The sequence below is a fragment of the Accipiter gentilis genome, chromosome 11, assembly GCF_929443795.1.
Source record: "Accipiter gentilis chromosome 11, bAccGen1.1, whole genome shotgun sequence".
Taxonomy (NCBI): Eukaryota; Metazoa; Chordata; class Aves; order Accipitriformes; family Accipitridae; genus Astur; species Astur gentilis.
In genome coordinates this window covers 35,169,526-35,191,894 of record NC_064890.1, presented here as the reverse complement: position 1 = coordinate 35,191,894, position 22,369 = coordinate 35,169,526, and the positions used below count along the sequence as shown (strand labels likewise).

The following is a 22,369-nucleotide window of genomic DNA, read 5'->3' as shown; positions in this document are numbered from 1 at the left end:
GCAGAAAAGAGAATATTTACCTTGGAAAGCAAAGACGCCCAATCTAGTTACTAAAAACTCAAAAAAAACTTTGGTAATTCTCTATGGCCATTTAAGCAGCTATGTATGTGCTTGTTATAGGTTTCTATAAATGACCCACAGATCTTGAAAATCAGTATATAATAAAACCCTCTTATTGCATACATTGTGAGAAATTTAATATGGGATGCTTAGAATATTTTAATTAAATGTTTTAGAGTAAAGCAGTACTTGTGAGAGATGTTAAACAAAAATGTTTTAGCATTCTCAAATACGAGCTTCGAATTTTTTCACCAAAAATTAGTAGTGTGCCTGTCAATGTATACTTCACTAATAAGACTTTCTTCTATTCACAGGGTAATAACTACTTTAAACAAGGGAACTTTGATGAAGCTATAAAATGCTACACTAGAGGCATGCATTCTGATCCATACAATCCAGTGTTGCCCACAAACAGAGCATCGGCTTTTTATAGAATGAAGAAGTAAGACTTATATTGTTAAATCTTTAATATTTTCTTCTTTCAAATGCTACCTTCAGATTTTTTGTCTGGCTTTAAGTCTTGATTATATTATTTATCATGCCATAATATAGTCTGTGTAAGACTGCTGTTGCAATCTGCTTTGCAGTTTCAAAGTAAAATAGGAATTGCCAGGATAAGGAATCTGGTAGTCTCTCTCATCTTTTTTTTCCTCTGCTTTCATGTTGGAAGTTCACTGTCTTCTGTGTTTCAGTGTAAGACTTCAAAAAGAAAAAAGAGGGAGGAAAAAGTTCAGTATCTAATTTGCCTTTCAGATTCAGAGAGCTCTATTTCTAAGGCTCTAATTTGTTTTGGGGGAAGAAAGGGTATAGGAGAGTTGGTTATTCTTTCTGTTGCAATAGAGATTGTTGACCTCTGTTTTCCTCACCTGTTCTAATGTGTTCTGAATTGAGAGATGTTTAACTACTTGTTCTGTGCCCCTTCTGAAGCATGTAAGATTTCCACTTTAGAGAGAACCTGTGAAGCTTCAGAGTAATCTAACTGGGTGAAGTTTTGGGGTTTGTTACCTAGATGTGTCCAAACTAACTTTTTCATATTTTTATAGGTATTCTGTTGCAGAATCTGACTGCAATTTAGCACTTGCTTTAGATAAAAATTACACAAAGGCTTATGCCAGAAGAGGGGCTGCTCGCTTTGCTTTGAAAAATCTTCAAGGTGCTAAAGAAGGTGGGTCTTTTTTAAAATTCTTAAAATACATACAAACTGTTTTTCTGTCTGCTTGATTAAAGCTTTTGTGATTTGCCTATTTGTTGTAGGAATTTAATTTTCATTTCCTGTAAACAAAGAAATTAAATAACCACATTGCATATTCTTCTAGCAAGGTAAAATTCAAGCAGCAGGTCTAAATGATTACTGTAGGTATTAGAAGTTATAGAATAATTCAGCTTTAAATGTTTTTGAATAATGTGTTCTTTGTAGTGTCTCTGGCTTTTTAGGTAGCTACAAGAAAGGGTTATCTCAAAAGAGTGCTCTTATTTTATACTCCGGTTACTAGCCTGTAGTTCCTACCTGAAGCATTGTTTTCTGATCTTCTGATAGATTATGAAAAAGTTTTAGAGCTGGATGCAAACAACTTTGAAGCAAAAAGTGAACTGAAGAAAATTGATCAGGTAATAAGATTAATAGGCCTTAACATAAATTAATACACCCTGTTCAGTTTGTATCTGTATCAACTTATATTTATAACAAGAACTGAATTCAACAAAATCTCATGAGCTTTTTCTGGCATTTGAAGCTCACTGAGGTTAAAATCTGTAATTGAGTTTCTTCCAGATTAACTAGCATGCATGCACACATCAGTGTAATGGTGGATTAGCAGACTAAGACTGGATGTGTGGACCATCTGTGGTTTTGTTTGTTGGGGTTTTTTTGTGTTTTTGTTTGTTTTTTTTAAATCTTCCCTCAGATGTTTTTTCTATCTCCTACGTTACTGTTTCAGTCATGCTTAGTATTTTGGTACAAGGTAGCACTACATATGAGAGAACTTGCGTGTTCTCTTGGCCGTGAAGCTAAACTGCTAGCCTGCTTGTAGCTGCACTAATGGCTGTGGTTTGCCAAACCAGAAAGTGGGTTTAAGCCTGGCAGAACATAATACTCTAGTGCAAGTCTGATCCCTTTCATGACAGGGAAAGAATGTTGATTACGATGACCTTAGTAAATATAAGCCCACCTGTCATTACTGTGTGCTGTATTTTGAAAGTGCTTGAAGAATTTATGTTCAGAATGAAGACCAAAGTCTTCAGTAATTGAAGAAATGAATGATCTGTGAACTGGAATATATAGAGACAGGTTCCATGGGTCATTTTACATTGTGCTTCAGAAATTATATACTTTTTATTTACCAAGTAATATTCTGACTTGCCATCCCTCATAGAAATAACATTTTCAAGAACAATTTAGAATGGTCTCTTCAATTTGCATTCAACTTACAACACAGGCAATTCTCTTAAAATGCTTGGCAGATTTTTTCATCTTAAAAGTTTAGGATTTGTCGTAATTTTATGTTCTGAAAATGTGTAAGTGGGGGAAATACTGAGGAAAAAAAATTACATCTTTGCAGGCTCTGTCATCAAAAGAAAGTTCAGAACAGAAAGAGTTTGAAGTTACAGTCAGACCAGAATTAACGGATGAAGAGAAGAAGCGCATCGAAGACCAGCAGCTCAAGCAGAAGGCTATTACAGAGAAAGATCTGGTAAGTCACAGGTTCTGGTGAAACAGGAGAGAACTAGTGAAGAAGAGTGTTGTGTTGTGCTATTAGCATGCAAATGTGTAAATTAAACCTGATACTGTCTTGAACTTCATAAATACAGTGTCCTTGATATAACCTTAATTGTTTCCCATTTTGGGCTCTATAGAGAGAGAGGGGGACAGTGAGTTCTGTTGAGACTCTTGCGGAGGCTTAATTATGCAAGGTAGCTTTTACAGCCCAAATTGTATATGATAAATTTCAAATATGTAGTAAGATAAGTAGAACTTGAACTTTCTTATACAAAGGTCCCAGTTAGCCAGTATTACATGCATCTTGACCACTGCTTGTCCAAATAAGAGTTGTGGACTGTTTCTTGTGTTTTCAAACCTTTGATTGCATGGTGAGAAGTAGTTATAAAAAGGACTTGAAGGAGTGCAGGCAACAATGGCAATAAAAATGTATTTCTGGATACATGGTCTTGACTCACAGTTAGCTTATTGATTTCTCCTTCTCCTGACTGTTGCAATTAAGAAACAACATAATCAACTAAAACATAATTTTCTGTGTTTTCTTACCTAGCTATTTAACTTCTGACATTTTATCAATATTCAGGTTTCCTGTAGTGGTTGTGAGAGGTAATTAGCAGGAAAAAAATGAAAGCATACGTTAAGTAGGTAAAAGGAACAAAAGTTTGAAGAGGCCATAGAAAAGAAATTTCAGTCTACTGCAATACTTCATTGGTAGCAGAGTTGACTCACTGTGGGCCTGTTCCTGGCAACATGGATCGTGTCAAGTCTGAGCTGTGGCCTTCACTTTTTTTTTTACCAGTGAGTATAGTAGTAGCAGAGAAGATAATACACGGCTTTGTATTAGTACTGAGATGCAAAAGAGAATTTTAGTCTCTTGGAAACAAACAAAAAAAGTAATGTAATTTTGTTGTATGGAGCATTACTTAGAAAATAACAGCAACATTTGGGCCCAAGTAATATTTGAGGGTAACGGTTTCATGGATGTACCAGGATAAAGATGGATTTATGCAGTACAGAAAGTTGTCCTGAAAGGGGAATTGTAAAGGTTCAGCTTTGTTCAGCTTGTGTTTAAATTCAGGAGGTACAGGGTGGCTTATCCGGCACATCAAGAGTAAAGATAAATCACAAGCTATAGATTTGTAGGTTTACACTTAATCTATGCATGTAGCAAAATTTTTTTTTATCCTTGAAGTACTAGAAAAAATTTAAGTTTGGGGTTTTTTTTGTGATCTGCCTCCAAGCTTAGATATGAAGAAATATGCCATAAATATCTGCCCTGATGTGGACGCGCTTTGTGATCCATTTTCTTGATATCGTGACCCTGTCTACTAAAAAGAATAAGAAAAGCTCATTGCACTAGATTTTTCTGAACGCTATTTTTTTCTAACGTCAATATTACAGGGTAATGGTTATTTCAAAGAAGGAAAGTATGAGACTGCAATAGACTGTTATACCCGTGGTATAGCAGCAGATGGCACCAATGCGCTTCTGCCAGCTAACAGAGCCATGGCCTATCTAAAGATTGAAAAGTAAGTAGGATTGCTTGTGCTATGCCTTTTGATTCTTTGTTGTAAACTAGATGGAAGAATGAACCAGTGGATTTTCACTCAGTTTAAGGTACTGTCACTCTGTCTAATTCTTTTTAGAATTCAGTGTAGAATAAATTGTATTGAAAACAGTAAGGGAGAGAGAACAGCTCGGTATGTGTGATCTGCCAATGCATTTCATAGGAAAGAAATTCTGAGAGAATAAAAAAGCATCAGTATGAAACAGTTTCTCAAGTTTGATTTTCATTCTTCTGTGTGTGTAAAATTCTAGATATTCACCATTCTCAAAGGACCTGTCCAAAGCTTTTTGTCTTTTTTGACTATAAAACCCAGTCAGCTACTAAATGTTGCACTGTAAAAAGAAGTGGATTATAACTTCTGACTTCAAAGGGAATGGACAGGAGCTTTTTCTGGAAATTGTCATCTTTTAAAATATTTTTCTTTAACTCCACTAATGGAGATATGTATGTGTAGTTAATTTTTAATTAAGCTTTATTCAAATAATCCAGTAGCAGTGGGAAATGCATACTTTCTAGCAAGTGAAAGAAATTCCATATGACCATTTTTGAAGTCTGAATGTTTTTTTGACTCCCTGATGGTATGGTAGTTTAAACCTTTTAAACTGGTAGCATGAGAAGCAGATTGCTGAGCATTATGTTGGTCATCTGTTCTAACATGACGTGGCTGGTTATCTGTAGAGACAATACATTGATCTCCAATTAAGAGATTATAAAATAGATTTCACAGGTAGTATTTCTGACACAACGTTTATAATGTAGTACTGAAGCCATAGAGGACAGCATAATGCAAATAATGTTCTCAGAGAATCAGAGGAAGTGATACTTTAATTGAACAACCAAGCGAGCAAATCGATTCTGTATGATAAATCAGTGTATTATAGGTCTTTACCTTTCAGAGAGGACCCAAACATAAAAGGCAACAGAAGCTCATTGGTATTCTTATAAATCTCTAGAACTGATAACTGCAAAAAGAAAATACTGTTTCCATAAATTTAATGATAGATTGAAGAAGGAGAAGAGGAATGAATGAAAATGATTTAATATGCACATAGTGGAATCATGATCTAATACAACTAAATATAACTGGGATGAGGAAGTTTGATCTTACGATGAAGCTAATTAATGCAAGGATATACAGACTTCTCGTTCTGAAATAGTTAAGGACAAGTTGCAGAAATTCATATTTAGAGAAATTTATTCTCATATATGCCTGCTTATCCTTTGTTGTTTTTTTGCTTGTTTGTAATGGTATTTCTGGTTTTCAGAAGTACAAAGCTATGATGCTAACTTTCATTTTAAGGCTATCTAATGTTTAAAGTGGACTCTGCTCTGACAGGCTTTAAGTGTTTGTTTTCACAGAGGAAGTGAATTTCTCTGTGATGATAAAAAGAGAGTCAGCAGTGTGTCATGAGATACCAAAAGATTTGGCTGAAATTTCAAGGTGCTGAGAAATCATATTTTATATGTTTGCTTTTATTTTACATTTTAGCTCAGTGGTGTGTATTTGTATGTATATAGGAAATTAAGATCTGTCTTCATATTTTAGTTGTTTTGGGTAGCTCTGTCTTTTCAGTTAAACTGCCTCTGGAAACTGATTTATTAATTTTGTACTAATCTTTTGTTGAGATATGAAGAGGCAGAAAATGACTGTACGCAAGCTCTGCTCTTAGATGCCTCCTATTCTAAAGCCTTTGCCAGAAGAGGAGCTGCCAGAGTTGCTCTTGGAAAGCTAAAAGAAGCTATGCAAGGTATGACTTTGAATTAGCTAAAGTGTGATAGGTAAGAGATGAACACAAGGACATCTTGATTTTTTTTTTTAATCTTCTAATAGAAATTAAATCAATTGCTGACTAATTGAGCTTATCAGTGCAAAAGTTAAGAATGGTGGGGTTTTGTTGTGTTTCACTGAATATGTATAAAGTTTTTTGTGTTGGTATGCACATGATGAGTAGGCAGTTTTGTGTGAAATTACAACTATTGCTGCTTATGATAAGTAGTAAGAAATACTTTGAAAAATGTGTTTAGAAACTAGGTCATGATATAAGCATTAGGATGACTTACCTGCCTTTAATTATTTTAGAGCTGTGAGAGGAAAATAGAAGGTTTAAAAATTTGCCAGGGTTACTTTGTAACTTGAAATGTCTACGGTGTTCCTATGTTATTTTTCACTCAGATTTTGAAGCTGTTTTGAAGCTGGAACCTGGAAATAAACAAGCAATAAATGAACTCACTAAAATAAGGAATGTACGTATATTTGTGCTTTTCTTTTTTTGTAAGCTTATAGTAGTAGTATGTTTTCATTCTTTATTACATAATTTTTAACATACCTTATAATTATTCCTCAAAGTTTTTGTCTTTTGGACAACTTACCTTTTTTTTTTTTTTGTTCCCCCCCCCCCCCCCCCCCAGAAATTAGCTGAGAAAGAACAGTGGACTCATCAAGAATATCCTGCAGTATTGATAAAAGAAACAGAAATAAAAAATATAGTGAACCTGATTGATAATCCATTACATGTGAAATCAACAGTAAGTTGTTTTGTTTTGTGAGTTGCTTTCTGTAATGATGGGAAAGGTAGGACTTAAAGTTAAAACCCACTTCTTGCTTATTTATGAAAATTTAACTCCTGACAGATACATCTTGCCTGTGGAAAGCCCAAAATTTACAGATTTACTCTTTTGATGTTTTTCAAGAAGGTAATTTGAGCATTGCCATGCGTGTAACAGTAGCAGTGCTGTAAACATTCAGCCTGCAGTACCACACTCGAGAAACGTGGTGTACGCCCATATCTATAATATGAAACGAGGAGGCAACCCCACAACCCTGTCCTGGGTCCAGAGGTAACATTGCAGTTGAGAGTAAAGGGGAGGCAGTTGAATCTCTGTGCTTGATTGCAGATTTGAAGAGAGCTCTGGGTACACTTGCCTTCTTTTCATCTGCTGTTTACAGTTTCTATAGCAGCTGTAGTGGGTAACAAGATGTGGTGCTTACCCATGTGATATGCTGGTGTCACCCAGGCCTGCTGCAGAAGCCTTGAGCCGGCATTTTCATTCACATAAACTGTAGAATAGCTGGGTATTGGTTTTCAAGAAGCGGTATTTTTGGACTATGAATTACCAGTGGTTGTAGTCAGATTAATGAGTTGCACGTGGCAAAATGCGGTAATACAGGGAGTAATATTAGCTTTCTTTATGTATTAGGCTTCCCCTTTTAGTACATTTAATCTTTGTACATTCAGCAGTGAGTTGTGAAAATACAAAGCATGCTCACACTTTGTATGGAGTACTGTAGTGTTCTGCTTTTGATGGTTTCAAAATATTTGTTTATCTCCATTAAATATATGTAATTCAGATGGTTAGTTTTAGTAGAAAATGTGTGATATTTTGATCCTTTTTTGGGGGGAGGGCGGGGAGTATTATGCGTTCTCTATAACCAGATACAATATTTCTTGAAACCTAAATGAATCTGTTGTGAAGTAGCTGAAATACTGTAGACAATTATACTGAGTTTTCAGTTTGGCTTCTAAATTAAGTGGAGATACTAGGTTGACTGTTTTTTCTTGTTATTCTTTAAGGTAGAACAAAGTATAGATGAACCATCTATGCTTTTAGTACTGCCCAAGGATTGTAGAGAACTGTAATTTTGTTTCATACCCACAGGCAGCCTCCCAGTCTTAGCACAATGATAACATGGTATATTGGCAAAGCAAACCGTGTATCATCTGTCAATACACCAACAAGACAGGAGTTTTTTGGCATGATTTAAAGCAGCTTGCAAACTGCAGTGAAGACTTACGATGGGATTGTGTTAGAGTTGGACAGAGAAATCTGTTGTTTCTAGAACTCTAAATTGTTGAGTATGTTTAATTGTGTGTATTTGCATCTGTATTTCTTGACCAATATATACTATGTTCATGTTCAGGAAATTAAATTCCAAAGTAAAAGGTGATGAATTTCTTTTTCTTCCCCCCGTTCCCCATGGTGCTTCCTTGTAAGACCTGTGAAGGTCAAAAATAGTGGTGATTATGCAGAGATTAAACAAGCTGAAGCATTTTAGTTAGCACGACCTGTAGTGGTGGAATTAATTGCCTTGCAATGTATGTAACTTGGTCAACCAGCAGGGCTAAGTTACAGATATTTGTCTCAAAATTTTAAGTTGAGGGTGAAGGCCTGTGTTGCTGGATACTTACTTGTTTAGCTAAATTACAAAGCTTGACCAGATCATTGGTCAAAATACATGTTAGTCCTTGCCCACTCAACCTTAGTAGGGGAAAAAAAATATTTTTTATTACTGGGAAAACAGAATGCAGATTCTGAGATCCTCTAGAGTAAGGATACACTGGTTTATGAGAGTAAAGCAATAAAATGGTCATATAAGGCTTCCTGCAGAATGTAATAAAGTGTTTGGTGGTTTTTTTTGCCATTTATCTTGATTGAAAGTATCTTCCATGTGCACCACTACAAATGAAACTGGTTATCATGAAATTATTTAAAATTAAACGTAGCTGTTTCTCTGGGGCTTGTATATACACTGATGTTGAGGCTACACATGACATGAGTTATGTGTTCTGTTCAGAAGCCTTTGCGAAGAATAGCCATTGAAGAAATTGATGATGACACACCAAACAGTGATTTGCCCAGCACTACTTCTTTAGTCAATAACTGGAGGGATTCAATGAGTGTTGAAACAACAGAGAATCTAGATCAGGATGATCAGTTGACTACAACGGACATTCCAAAAGCAAAGCACTTGAAAATAGAAGAAATCAGTGATACGTCACCATTACAGTAAGTATAAAAATTCTGATCCTCTTTTAAAAAGTAAATGTAGTTGAAATGTAATCATCATTTTCAGATTCTACATTTGATGAGGTATCAAACATATTTTGGAGAATTTGAATCAAAAAGAAGATATTAAAAAAACCTGTAGTTATTACACATCTACATCTTTGGTCATGGAGTGGTTGAGACAAGTATGATCTATTTACTGTCAGATGGCAAACTAGTCTTGTTTTTACATTTCCAATATAAAGAATTCATAATATTTTCCTGTATGCTGTATCTCTTCCTTGTGCACTTCATCTTCCCTAGCTGTGTTTTTTTATTTGTAATGTTTTAGAGTAGATTCTGAGCAGAGTTCAAACAGTCTTTGCACACCAGTTACGTGAGAGAAAAGGAGCAGATGAGAGTGTCACCACTCTTCCCTCTGCTGTGCAGGCAGCTGATAACTTCAGGTTTGCTCCAAGTTCCACTGTATTAGCTAGGCAAACTCAAGTCTGGCTGGCTGAAACCAGGCTGAAGTATAGAAGCCACTATCCTAATTTTACCCCTGCTGGAACTCTACTTGTTGTCTGCTTAGGAAAACTCTGTATGCATTGGCATCATCTCATTCTCTTAACAGTAAATGCTTTTTATGGAATGCTGATTGAAGAATTTCTATGAGAAATACCGTCTCACACCCACCTTCTCCAGCTCAGTCAGAAGGGTTTACTGTGAAGTGTTGAAGAAAAAAGTGTATTTTTTAACAATTATATAACTTCTGAAAAATAAATGGAGTGAACTGACAAATTACAGGACAAAAATAGCTCCACTGTAATCAGTGTTGAAAACGGTTTGTTCGTTTGACGTGTTATTGTTTTGCATCGTGGACTTGCAGAAAGTGTAATATTTTTTTTTGCAGCTGTGTATGGTAGGAATCTGTACCATAAAGTGCAGTTATTTCCAGAAACAAAGTAGAAAAAGGCTGGGTATATTTGTAAGTATTTGCAGGTGTGGTTTTTTTAGAAAAGATGAATCGAGTGTAAAGCTTCCATAGTTTGAAGGGTTTTTCAGACACCTGCTTGAACTAAACCCCGTTATTTTTAAAAATGTTGTTGGTATTTTAAATGAATTGAAGAATTTCCAATTAGGTCTCAGGGTAAGATTTCCTTAAAAGTTTTCTTGATTATCTATTTCAAAATCTCTCTGCAGGCTTCCCGCTAGCGTGAAAGGAATTTCATCAATGTTGCATCCATCTTTCCCTGTGAACAAACAGAGAGAAAAAGAAATCAAAAGGTCATTTACATCTGCTTCTCCAGTCCCTGCCATTCCTGCAAATTCTTTCCAGCTTGAGTCTGACTTCAGGAAGTTGAAAGACTGCCCAGAAAATATGTACTTGTACCTGAAGGTATGAAACGTAGTATTGATTGACAGTGCTTGGACAGTTTCTTCAACTGACATTGAAGAAATAATGCAAACTTAGGTGGAAAGGGGTAGCTATGTTTTGAGCGTCTTAACAGTGTACAATAGTCCCTTGCTTTAATTGCCTTCACATAATTCTAAGTAGTTTGATCCATATTTGAGTATTTCTTCTCTTGTGCCTGACTTTTCTCTTACCTCACTTTGAGTACAGTCTCTGCATAATCTGTCTCTTCTTTCAAACATAGGGCCTGATTCTGTAAAGACATAAATACATTAGTAACCACGTTAAATTCTAATTTTTCAAATTAATGCTTCTAGGGTAATTAGACATAGCAACATTCTTATCTCTTTAAACTGAAAAAAATGCTTGAAACGCATCAATCTACTTAATGTGTACTTCTGCTTATATATATTTTGCAAAAAAAAAAATTGCTTAGAATACTTCTAAAAGCAGTTACCAATAGTTATCACAAAAAAAACCCCAAATTAATGTTCCATGTCAAATAGTGAGTTGTGTTTCTTTTTTGCTTTCATGCAGTTCAGCATTGTCCAAGACCTCCTAAAAACTCATTTCTAATTCTTATGACTCAACTGTATTTTCTTGCCTTAAAGTAATACTTTTTTATTTTTTCCAAAGCAAATAGAGCCTTCGCTTTATCCAAAACTGTTCCAGAAATCCTTAGATCCAGACTTGTTTAACCAGATACTGAAAATTCTACATGATTTCTACATTGAGTAAGTTTAACTCCTCCTTTGTTTTCCATCGCTTATTGCTGTTCTGGGTTTTTGCCCTTTCTGGTTTTTTTTTCTCCCTAGCCTTACCCTTGGGCTTACAAAATTATTTCCAGCATGCAGCAGTACATGAGCATGATGCAATAATTGGAATGATTCAATTTTTCCTTCTTAAGAAATTAAATGTATCTTGAAAAATCAGATAGAAAAGAGGTAAAGAAATAAAGTTTTTACTGTATGCTGTTGAATTCAATTCTGCTAAATAGCATTGGAAACTGAATATTAGACTGTATGAAATAATTTTTGTTCATACTACTGTGTATGTTCTATTATCATATATAATTGCACAATATTAGCTTTCTATATTAACTTTCTAAAGCTGAGAAATACAGAGGGTTTCATTTTTGTGCAGTGCTTATTGTGATGCATTCTGGCTTTTATTTTTAATTACCCGCTAGCATTTTACAGTAGCCTATAGTAAATGTGTATTGGAGCTAGAAGTTCTGATAAGACAGGACCTGGCAATTATTTTGGAAATCTCTATCCGTGCTACTATTTGAGTCTTAAAGTTCATTTTGCCTGTCAGAGGCAGTGTATTGCTTCTCTGAATTACTCTGTCTGAGAGCACACACTCAGAATGTTTTTAGGGTGTTTTATGGAGAAAAGCAAACATAAATCAATGTTAGCCTTTCCCTTGGTTGCTTTAAAAGTAGATATCCATCCTGTGAGTGAAACATGACATCTCAAGAGATACAGTCCTACATTTGGTGGTATGACACATAAAGGCTAGGAAGTTGAAATTGTTTGCAGTAAGGTGAAAGATGTTTCAGGGGGGAGACAGGACAAGATACAAAAGAAAAATACTACTTGTTGTTAGTATTTGTAACAAAGGCACTGCCTGTTTACTGTTGACCAGAAGAATGTAAAATGAACACATTCTAGGAATTTTCTGTATGGATAAAAACGATGGCAACTGTAATGTGGTGCTTTTTGCTGAGCTTCTTATGACCCTAGGTGCTACTTCCCCTCACAACACCCCGATATATGTAAGAAATGGTGACATTATGGCAAGGTGTAAGCATTAAAACCTATAAGCAGCTATTCTGTACGTGAACAGCAGTCAGTTTGCATCAGTCTAGGATTTTATATTTCTTCACTCTTCTCTGTATCAGAATGATACTTGCATAAAGATTTCTGGATGTTGACTTTCTGCTTTGTGGGTGGAAGAATGAACAAGAAAGATGGGAAAGGCAGGGAACATGAGAGACACAGAGAAGGGAATTCCATTGGTCCTTTAATTTCTTATTCCTGAAGTCTTTAATATTGCTTGCAGCTACTGAATCTTTCTAATCAACAGTAGTTATTTTTATATTTCTAATAATTTTCTTCAGGAAAGAGGAGCCATCTCTCATCCTTGAAATCCTCCAGAGGCTATCTGAATTAAAAAGATTTGATATGGCAGTAATGTTTATGTCAGGCTCAGAGAAAAAAAGTAAGTAATTGGTAGTGTCTTTTTAAACTTCATTTGTGATATTGTAGAATCTAGCAAAAAAATACGTGAAATTTAGTGCTATTCTTGTTGTTTATTCCATGTAATAATCAGTTAAGATTAGTTGTCTAGCTTTTTGATTGCTTTAGAAGTTAATATGAGTGTAAATTTTCTTAATCTTTTGATTTCTTATTAATTGTTAAAGACTTGAAAACTACAGCTAAATCCTGTTGTTTTTATCAGTAATACTACTGCATTTTAGTCTGATAAACTAAGCTTCTCTAGCATTTCAGTTTGTAGCTGGTAATGTTACAAATCTATGAATTTGTATGAAATCTTATATCTTAGATGCAAGGTGTCAAAATTACAGTTTCCACAATTTACAACCATTTCTTGGCAATCCTGACTTTACAATTGGCAAAAAGAATGCAAATGTCTCTAAACCACTCAGCCTGGTCGTCTGTCCTGTTCTTGAGGCATCACTTAAATTAGTTTGCAATTCAGGTTGACAGTGACTTGGGTTCATGGTTTATAACATTGGGGTTTGTCTCAAACATTTTCTTTATTTAAAACACCAGAGAGACTATATAACAGCGAGACACTTAAAAGCAAAACATTCCTCTGTGACCAAATAATGTTAAACTTACTATCTACAGCTGAGTTTCCCTAATAACCATTCTACTTTGAAAATTTTGATATGTGAATCTCCTTAAAATAAAATTACTTGTTTAACGTACTGGAGTGCAAGTAAACTCCTCTTATGAATCGCATTCACGCCTTTAACCTGATGTAAGCTTTGTCTGCCATCTGGCATTAACTTTTATCTTCTGCATTTAATGGCATAATGCCGAGATAGTAAACAATAAAAGTCGTCTGTTTATGTTGTCAGGATTATATACCTGTTTAAGGAAATGTTAGGTGGCTCATGGGCATCAAAACAAAGTGAGAGCTTCCCTTTGCTGCTTTTTTTCATCCTCTCAGTAGTTCTAAAAATTTACTTGCATTTCAGCTATATAATCCAACCCTTACTCTCACCGAGGCAAGAATTGGACTAATTTACCTTAAGAGTGTGGGTAACAAAAATAACAGTTTATGTTGGGATTTTCTTTTACAGTTACACAGGTATTGTTCAATCATGTGAACCACATGGGATTGAAAGACACTTCTGTTGAAGAATTGGAGAAGAAATATGGCATTTTGTCCTAGTGAGGTGACTGACGTAGATTTCTGTTTCCATACTTCTTTCATGTGGAAATCAGCTGAAGAAGCCTGTAAGGACTGGAATTTTGTTTCTTTTGTATAAGTAATGAAACTCTTAAACTTGGTTTAGCCAAAATGCAAGTGCCTGAAGAGATAATTATTTACTTCTGCAGGTACATTTGCTTTCCAGCACCTGAAACAATACAGATGTACATTGTCTTCAGTGGAATCTATTTGCCTAAAAAACAATTGGGCAGATTGGCATTCAGGATTGGGACTGTAGATAGAGATCTTTATTAAAAGGAAAAAAAAAATTATTTATAAACATGTCTTTGGTAAGAATCAAATGGTGTATATTACAAATGTGCGTGTTTTTTATTTTAGAAAATAAACTGAATGTTGAATTAAAGATACTAAATTTTTAAGGATTTTTTTTTTTTATTAAGGTGCCTAAGTCATCCTTCTCTAAGGATACACCACATCAGAACATGTAATGTGCAAAGCAAACCTGAGGTATGATGGCCAAAAAATTCCAGAATTCTTTTACTCGAGTTTACCCAAAAGCTGAGTTTTAGCATTGACAGCTGAGGTGTTCCTGTGAACCTCAACTGTAATTGCAGAATAGAAGGAAGCCAAATACTGTAGAATGAAACTAAAAGTATAGGGGAAAATCACTTTTTGTTTTCTTTGGAGAGTACTTTTAAAATATTCTGATGAAACTTATCTTTTGGGTCAGTTGCTCCTAACCAGGTAAAGCCCTCAAGAAGCCTCAGGAAGGTGAGCAGAATACCTTTCCAGTATGAAGAAGACAAAGGCATGAAATCACCTGAAATTTTTAGATGAGACAGGAAATAGCATTAGGCCTAATAAACTATTCATACTGTTCATGTGACCAGAAGAAGGAAATAACAGCACTTTTGAAGTACACTGTAAGACTTAAATGTAGTTATCCAAGTAGCAGCATCTAAAAATTTGCCTGTGTCTCTAGGCTTGACTGTTATCTCTCTCATCCTGCTCATACTAATATTGTGTCATCTTGCTTTCATCCTGATTCAGCCCTTGTGCTTTACCGATGCTTCTCTGACTGTGGAAGCCTTCTGACATTAGTGCTCTTGTTTTGGTAGTTGTGCTCTTTTTCAGAGGAATAATTAAGCAGCTATAGCATTCAAAAAGACTTCAAACTTCCAATATGGATTAATAGGAAAAGGTATGAATGTTATCTTCTATGTAGTCAGTATTGGAAAACTAATTTTAAAACATCTGCAGTTGTGTAATATCCTAATTCAGCTATAATCTGGTTAAAAAAAAATAAAATGTAACTGAGCTACATCCTTGGGCTGAGTAGCAACGGGCATGAATGGAGCACTAGATCCCTAAGGTAGCTTCCAATTAGAAACTGGAACTGAGCACTAGTAGAATAGTCAGCATTATTGGGGAAATGGAAGAGCCTTTATGTAACACTACTTGCAGCTTACCCACAATATGAACTGTTATTACTAGGTGTGTCCCAAGTTACTTCATAACTGGCTATTTCTTCCCCTTGTTGTAAAGCTCTTCTGATAATGTATCAGGGATACTACTGTAACTAATAGAAGTGGGGGGGAGTAGTTACTGAAGTAATTTTATACAGCTTTGTAGATACATTGTACCTTCTTACGGACTGCTATGAGTTGTTGTTCAGTGTAGAACAGAGGTGTATGCCTGACTAGGGGATACTAGTCGAGCATTTGGTGCATTCTCAGAAGCTGCTTCTTGAAGGCTGTTGGATGAAAACATCTGATTGCAACATGGATCCTTGACAGTAAAAGCAAGATGATAGCAGAAGGGTTTGACACCTGTAGGCCAAGAGTCACCTACAACTCCATCCAGTCTGCTGTGCTTTTAATGAGAATAGGCTGGTCCCAATCTTGCTTTTACAGAGATTTCTGTTCAGGATTTGTATGTGGTAAGGAAGGCTGTTTGAAAGGAATCTGTTCAAGCATGTAGCATGCGGTGAAGTAGGTGGGTAGATCCGATTCATGTTACTACCAAACTTAGGCCACCAAGATTTATCTTGCAAGCAGTATGCTACTGTAGCCTTTTGCTTGTATTTCTAAAGGCAACATCTGATGGTGACTTGCTAAGTCCCTGAGGTTATTTTTCAGTGCATGGAAAACAATGCAAGATGGAGAGCAGAAGGCAGGCAGGCAGAGAACTGCAAGCTTCACTTGCTCCAGGAGATGGCAGTGTTCTTCCCTTCTAAATTGTTAAAGCTTGCCAGAACTCCGAATTGATGAGTTTAATGAAACATGGAGAAGATTCGTAGATCTGAAGTAAGTCAAGAATTCTTTCTGGGGGGAGAAGGGGATTTTTTTTCTTTTTTTTTTTTTTTTTAAATCCAACACTCTCTGTCTTTATATCCCTATTGTGTCAGGGGAAAAAATTCTGAGGTAAATAGTGTGGGGCAATTAAACAGTATGGAATACTTGTTATGGCATTCAAGGTGTCAAAAATCTGAGGTCATGTTTTCTGCAGCGACTGATTCAGACTTGAGTTTTGAATGATTCCTTTACTTACCAATATTAAATGTTATATTTTTCTAGACAACTTCTTAACTTGTCAAGATCATTTTTTAATTTGAATATTGTCCTCCAGTAGATCTGGGAGACACTCAAACTCCATGTTGTCTATTGATTTCATCATCCAGATTGTTAAAATATCAATGGAACTGATCCTAGAACATAATTCTGCAGAATATCCTTACAGCTTTCTGTTTTGACAGTAGACTGTGACTTTATTTTTTTTTCCTTTCTGATAACTCTAGCTAGCTCTGCATTCACACAGTAATAGTTTAATCTGAGTTGTGTTTGTCTTATGAGAATGTCCTGTGATAGTCAGATGTCAAGATAAAGATACTTCATCTACTGCTTTTTCATTACACTACTGTGGAAGAAAGGATTTTAATGTGACTTATTGTTGGCTGACTTGTGTCAGTGTGGAAAGCATAAACAAGTGTAGTTTGAGTACTTGTTCCAAAATATTTTTTAGAATTAAAAATTAATGGTCTTGACTCTGTTCAAGAAGTTTTTGCTGCTTCTCCCTGTCTTTCTGTTTAAAAATAGGCATTTCAGCTTGCCAATTCTCAAATATAACTAATATTACTACTGTTTTTGAGGCTACTTTTTAACATATCATTAATGTAAGATTAACATACCAGTTTTTGGCATACCTTATAGAGAAGTCTTTGGGGCGGTGAGAACCTGTGAACATCGAACTTCAAGAAACCTACATTCTAACCCATTCTTTTCTTTTACTAGGCAGAGATCTTCCTTTGTCAATGATGTGACTACAGTTGCTTGCAGTTGCCATCACTGGGGAATACTGCAGTGAAAACTGCTGTTGAACAGTTCATTTCTAATGTCATCAGCTGTCACTTGTTTTTCTTCCACCTTGCATAACTAACACTTCCCTCGTTGTTTTTGTTTTAATGCAGGTGCACTTACATTGCAGTCTCTTCTTACTCTTGTCAACTGCTGCTTATTTTGTTTTCCTCTTTCGGTTCTGATATGGTCCCAGTGTTCTCTTGTTGGTCCTACTTAATAATTCTTAAATAACCTGTCCTCGTTTCCATTACTTGCATGCTTTTCTCTTCTGAGATCGTTGAAGAGCTCTTTGTTGGTCAGGTTGGTCCCTTTTTACACTCCCTATCCTTTTTTCCGTTGGCATAATTTTAGCTCATTGTCTTGATACCATTTGTTTGGGAACTGCCAGGTCTGTACCCTTTTCTGCCCTCAGATTTTCCTCCCGTGAAACTTTACTGGGCAGCGTTAGAACAGAGTAAGAAGTAGAGAGAAGAGAGTAGAGAGAAGTGCATGAAGCTTTCAAAGTTGCGTCTAGGTGCTGTGATGTCTAGGCAGCTTGAGATTGCTCTACTGTCAGTATTAGAAACTAAGAATTTGGGGCATTAAGTATACATCCTCTTTTCTCTCCTTAGCCTATGTCCCATCTGGTAGTAACTGTAAGCCAAGGAGACTATACCAGTCTTCTGCCACTAGGGTTCTTTTTTTCCTTTCAGTAAATTAGTGCTTTTCTAGGGATAGCAAGAAGGGCTTTAATAAAAGCAGAGGGATGTAACATTTGTTGACTCACACTTCTCCCCAGATAAGATTCACCGTGTAGCTTTTCTTTTGTAGCAGCTGTCAATCACACTCTATTTTTCCTTCTTGGATCTTACAGAGCCAGTGGTGTTCTGAACTGCATTGTATCACTGCTGCCTTTGCACGATGCTTTAGTAACTTCCTTAAGGTGCATTTCCAAGGTTTGTGTTATTCAGAGGATACAATTACCCTCCAAAAACCTTTATTGATTGTCCTTGAGAGAGCAGGAAACTAGCCTAACCTCTCAGGAACACGTCCTAAGTTTGAATCTAGTCTTCATTTAATATTAGCAGGTCCAAGTCTGCCAAAGGACCCGGAACTGCATTAGTGATTAATCTGACCTTACCTGCTTTGCTGGTTAGGCTTAGGGAAAATAAAACTTTTGGAATAAAAGGCAAAATTGTATTTTTCACTGTTGTCACATCTCTTAAGTATGCAGTTCAGCCTGATTGCAGCAGTGAAGTTGTGTGGGTTTTATGCATCTGTCTGTTCCTTTTTCTTTGTACTATTTCACATGAACCGTTTGTATCAGATCTTTCTCATTACATCTGTCACCATGTGCCGACTCTCTCTCTCTGAATTTCAGTCTTCCTTTTCACTGTGCCCTCTCTGTTTTCCATCATGTTCCAAACATTGTATTCTCCACTGCCTTCCCCCTCCTGCCATTAGCTGCAAGCAGCTCAGCTTCTAAAAGTGTCATTTGAATGCTCGTTTTAGTTTTCTAAAAATTTCTGCTCAAGGCTCTTTGTTTCTGAAAGCTCCTTCAAACAGCTCTGCTTCTTCAGGCTCCATTTTGTAGGAATATTCCACTCTAATGTCTGGCTTTATAAACTGAAGCGAGTACAGCGTAGAAACCAAGGGAATTCCTTTTTCTTTTTTCTTCTAAATTTTTTCTCCTTGCTTCCTTTTCAAGTTGTTGCGGCATTCAGTTGTGGTTGGATACACTGGAGTCTTCTGCTTTCTTAATAGTAGCAGAAAGTAGTGTTTGCTTTCCAGACTTCATCTTCAAACTTCAGACTTCCCAATCTCTCTTCCAACAGTTGTTCCATTAATAAAGTTTAAGGTGGCAGGGTAAAAGAATAAATTTGATTCCTTGTTCCTTCATACCAAATAAGTCTACCTGGGTTTTAAAGCAAGAAATGTACAGTTAGCACAAATATTGATTATGTTAACCAACAACTGAGTATACAAAAGTCTTCCTTGTCCTGATGCCTGATGAGATAGGACAGATTAATGTTCTGTATAAACTATTAAAGTCCTGTTTTGTGGCTACATACTTGGGCAGGTCTGCCACAATGAGCTGAATAGCAGATCAGAGTCTAAGTGAGGAAACCCACAAAAAGACCCAAATAAAAACAAACAAACAAAAAAACCCAGACTTTTTGTCTGTATGTGTATTAGAGGGATGACTGCTTGTAATTCAGGATGCAAGGGCATGTACTTGGAGGCAGCTTCCTCCCTAAAGAATCGGCAGACAGTATGAGTATTGCCAAAAAGCAGAAAAGGATTAAATGGTTGATTTGCCCAGCTGTGAGTGTGATGGGAGAATAGTATCTGACTCCTTAAGTTGAAATCTGGTATCTTTCTGGCTACACCAGGCTGAGTACTCAGCTTGAGAAGTGGTGCTTGAACTTGGTTTCTAACGAATTGCTACCACTTTTGGAAAAATCAGGAACAGTTTGCTGTCTTCAGAAAAGTGTACTCCAGAGTCTTTGTTGGGAAGTGGAAATGCTGCCAACTTTTTCTAAAATAGCCTGAAGTTCAGATTGTTGAAATAGGAAGTAATGAGCTACTGCTGTATGCCAAAGCCTGTGTTTGTAACACTATGTAGCACATGAGCTTTGAGGACTCCCAATTCTGACCTTGGTGTCAAGTTTTCTTTGCATTTTGTGATTGGATTCTGGTGGTTGTGAAAATTAGCAAGGCTATGACAGGGTTACATCTTATTAAATGAATTATTTAAGTGAAAATGTATGTGTTTTCAGCAGATGGGTAAAAACATTTTAGGGAATATTTTCCGTACAATCTGTAACAAAGGACATGAAATAAATACTTAAGAATTTGCCAGATCTCTGAGATTTTCTTCTGCTTCATGTTTCATTCTTCTGTGGACAAGCTTGTCTGATTGATTGGTAAAGCTGGCATCTCTCACCCAAAAATCTGCAAGCATTAATTGAGCTTAAGGAGAATATCATTTTCGTTTAAATTTTTATCATCCCTAGACTTCAAAATTAAAGCAAGAGAGAAGTAGATTCAGCCCTTGCACTGGGTTGCAACTGTCAAGCTTTGGCTTGCTCTGACCTTGAGAGAGCCCTTGTCCTGCATCCCACTCCCAGTAGCACTTGAAATACTGCTGCGAGTGACTCGATGCTGCCTGAAAATGGTGCAGACCACAGCAAGTGGGGTCGTACGTGGCTGGAGCCTTTTTGAGGAGCTGAGGAGCAACCTCTAGTTCTTAAACTTCGAAGATGACACCTGGGTAAAACAAATGCTTTGCAGCTTGATGAATTGTTTGCCTGCTTTGTTCAAACCGTGTGTTGCGTACTTTGAAATACAGAGCCCTGCAGTCCCTGGGGCTCTGCTTTCTGGTTGTCTTCCTGGCTTTCACAGAGCCGGGGGTGAGGCAGATGACCTGTGGGTCTTGCACAGGGACTTGTATCAGCATCTTGTGGTCACTGGCTTATGATGGCACAGAGTAAGTCCTTCCTCCAGGGGTCTGCAATCTAAACAGACAATGTGTAGCATAGTCTTCCCACTGTTAGAGATGTGGGACTGAATGCCTGGAGAGGCTGAGGAGAGACTTCCCTTTTTGCGGTAAACCCCTTTCTGTGGGTGGTCTGAACTGACTCGATGATTTTCCCTGAAGTGGAGTGGGAAGGACTGGGCTGCTCAGCTGAAAGGAGCGAGAGATGGTACCTGTTTCTGGGCTGTGATGGAGACAGGGCCATCAGCTGACACATCCCGTCATCTGGGACGCAGAAGAGGATTTGTTTTACTCGTGTGAGTTCCAGCTCGTTCCCAGCGTAACGCAGGAACTCAGTGACTGGGGAGTGAAGGAGACGTGAATTTCTGTTTCACAGGATTCAAAGTCAACATATTTTTTAAGACTAAATATTTAAATCTCAATATTCAGTGTTTTCACATTTCTCTCTACTTCAGTAAAATCTAAACATTAATGAACATTTTTAACGTTTGATTTGGAGAAGCTAGGAACTGAGCAAACCCCACTAGCCCTTTTTGAGCCCTTGGTCTGTTTTAGTAACTTCAGCTAGCTTTCCTCTCTCAGAATTACATTTTGTCCTTGTCTTTGTCCTTTCATGCTTTTGCCTGTCACATACCAGCTTTATGTGAAGCCAGCTGTACTAAGGACAGATTCCTGCGGTCAATGTTCCCATTATCAGATTTTGTCAGAAGAGCTCTGCTGGTTCAGAAGCAAAGAAGAAATTTGGCTTGATCAGGATACCCACGTGCTGCATATAAAACACCCAGAGCCTCTTCGGCTGTATTCCTACCTGCTTTGGGCTGACGGAAGCAGGAAGCTGCTGTACCACACCACCAGAGCTCCAGTCTCATTTTGTAAGGCATCTTTCTCTAACTGCAATAATGCCAAAGCAAAATAACATTATAGGGGTGAGCTGCTGTGTTCAGGGTCTTGGCTGACTAGGGGTCTTGTTTGTTCCGGTTCAGCTACTTGTGGTAACAACATCCTAACAACATCTTCATCCTAAGATTCTCAGACTTAAGAGCTTGATGAAGGAAGCTTGTTTATCATCCCTAGTTGCCTAATGCATAAACCAGTACTTATTCTATCATTCCCTTCTTCCCCTGCTGATTCCCTCTAGGCTGATACTTGCCATCCTTCAGCCTGCCTGTGTTCTCTGTTACTGCCAGTTCTGGGCTGAATACAGCCCATGCGTTTTTCAGAGCAAGAGGGACATTTTCAGTGGGTTAAATTAACAATACACCAAAGCACCATTTTAGGTGCCTCACTGTATTTGACCTCCCTGTGTACAGGATTCCCCCAGGTACAGTACTGCATACTGACAAATTTCAAAACTTAACAAGATGGCTATTTCCAAACTGATGAGCATCTGTTGGGAGGTTGCCAAAGCCACAAGTGACAATTAGATGCCTAGATGCCTCTGAATCTCAGAAAAAAACAGCTGCATTATCCGCCCTATGGGAGCAGTGCTAGGTCCAGCTTTATTACAGACTACAGGGACACTTGGACTAATCAGTGCTTGGGAAAGGAAGGGAAGCCAGGCGATGAAGTGAGTGACAAGACCAAGCCC

The 22,369-nt window shown here is 36.9% G+C and overlaps 1 protein-coding gene across 6 annotated transcripts in view; it reads left to right on the top strand.

Annotated features, from left to right (window-relative positions):
* RPAP3 (RNA polymerase II associated protein 3) overlaps positions 1-22,369 on the top strand; it is a 33,201-nt gene that overhangs the window by 5,133 nt on the left and 5,699 nt on the right. For 2 of the 6 annotated variants that reach the window (XM_049813629.1, XM_049813633.1), the window contains exons 6-19: positions 375-502; positions 1,104-1,225; positions 1,598-1,668; positions 2,619-2,750; positions 4,178-4,305; positions 5,970-6,091; positions 6,517-6,587; positions 6,753-6,869; positions 8,917-9,128; positions 10,311-10,506; positions 11,158-11,255; positions 12,644-12,744; positions 13,856-14,012; positions 14,388-21,653. In XM_049813629.1, coding sequence (XP_049669586.1) covers positions 375-502; positions 1,104-1,225; positions 1,598-1,668; positions 2,619-2,750; positions 4,178-4,305; positions 5,970-6,091; positions 6,517-6,587; positions 6,753-6,869; positions 8,917-9,128; positions 10,311-10,506; positions 11,158-11,255; positions 12,644-12,744; positions 13,856-13,947 — 1,590 coding nt within the window. In that variant the 3' untranslated portion in view covers positions 13,948-14,012; positions 14,388-21,653. The other 4 variants (XM_049813631.1, XM_049813630.1, XM_049813632.1 and 1 more) reach the window with 4 other exon arrangements.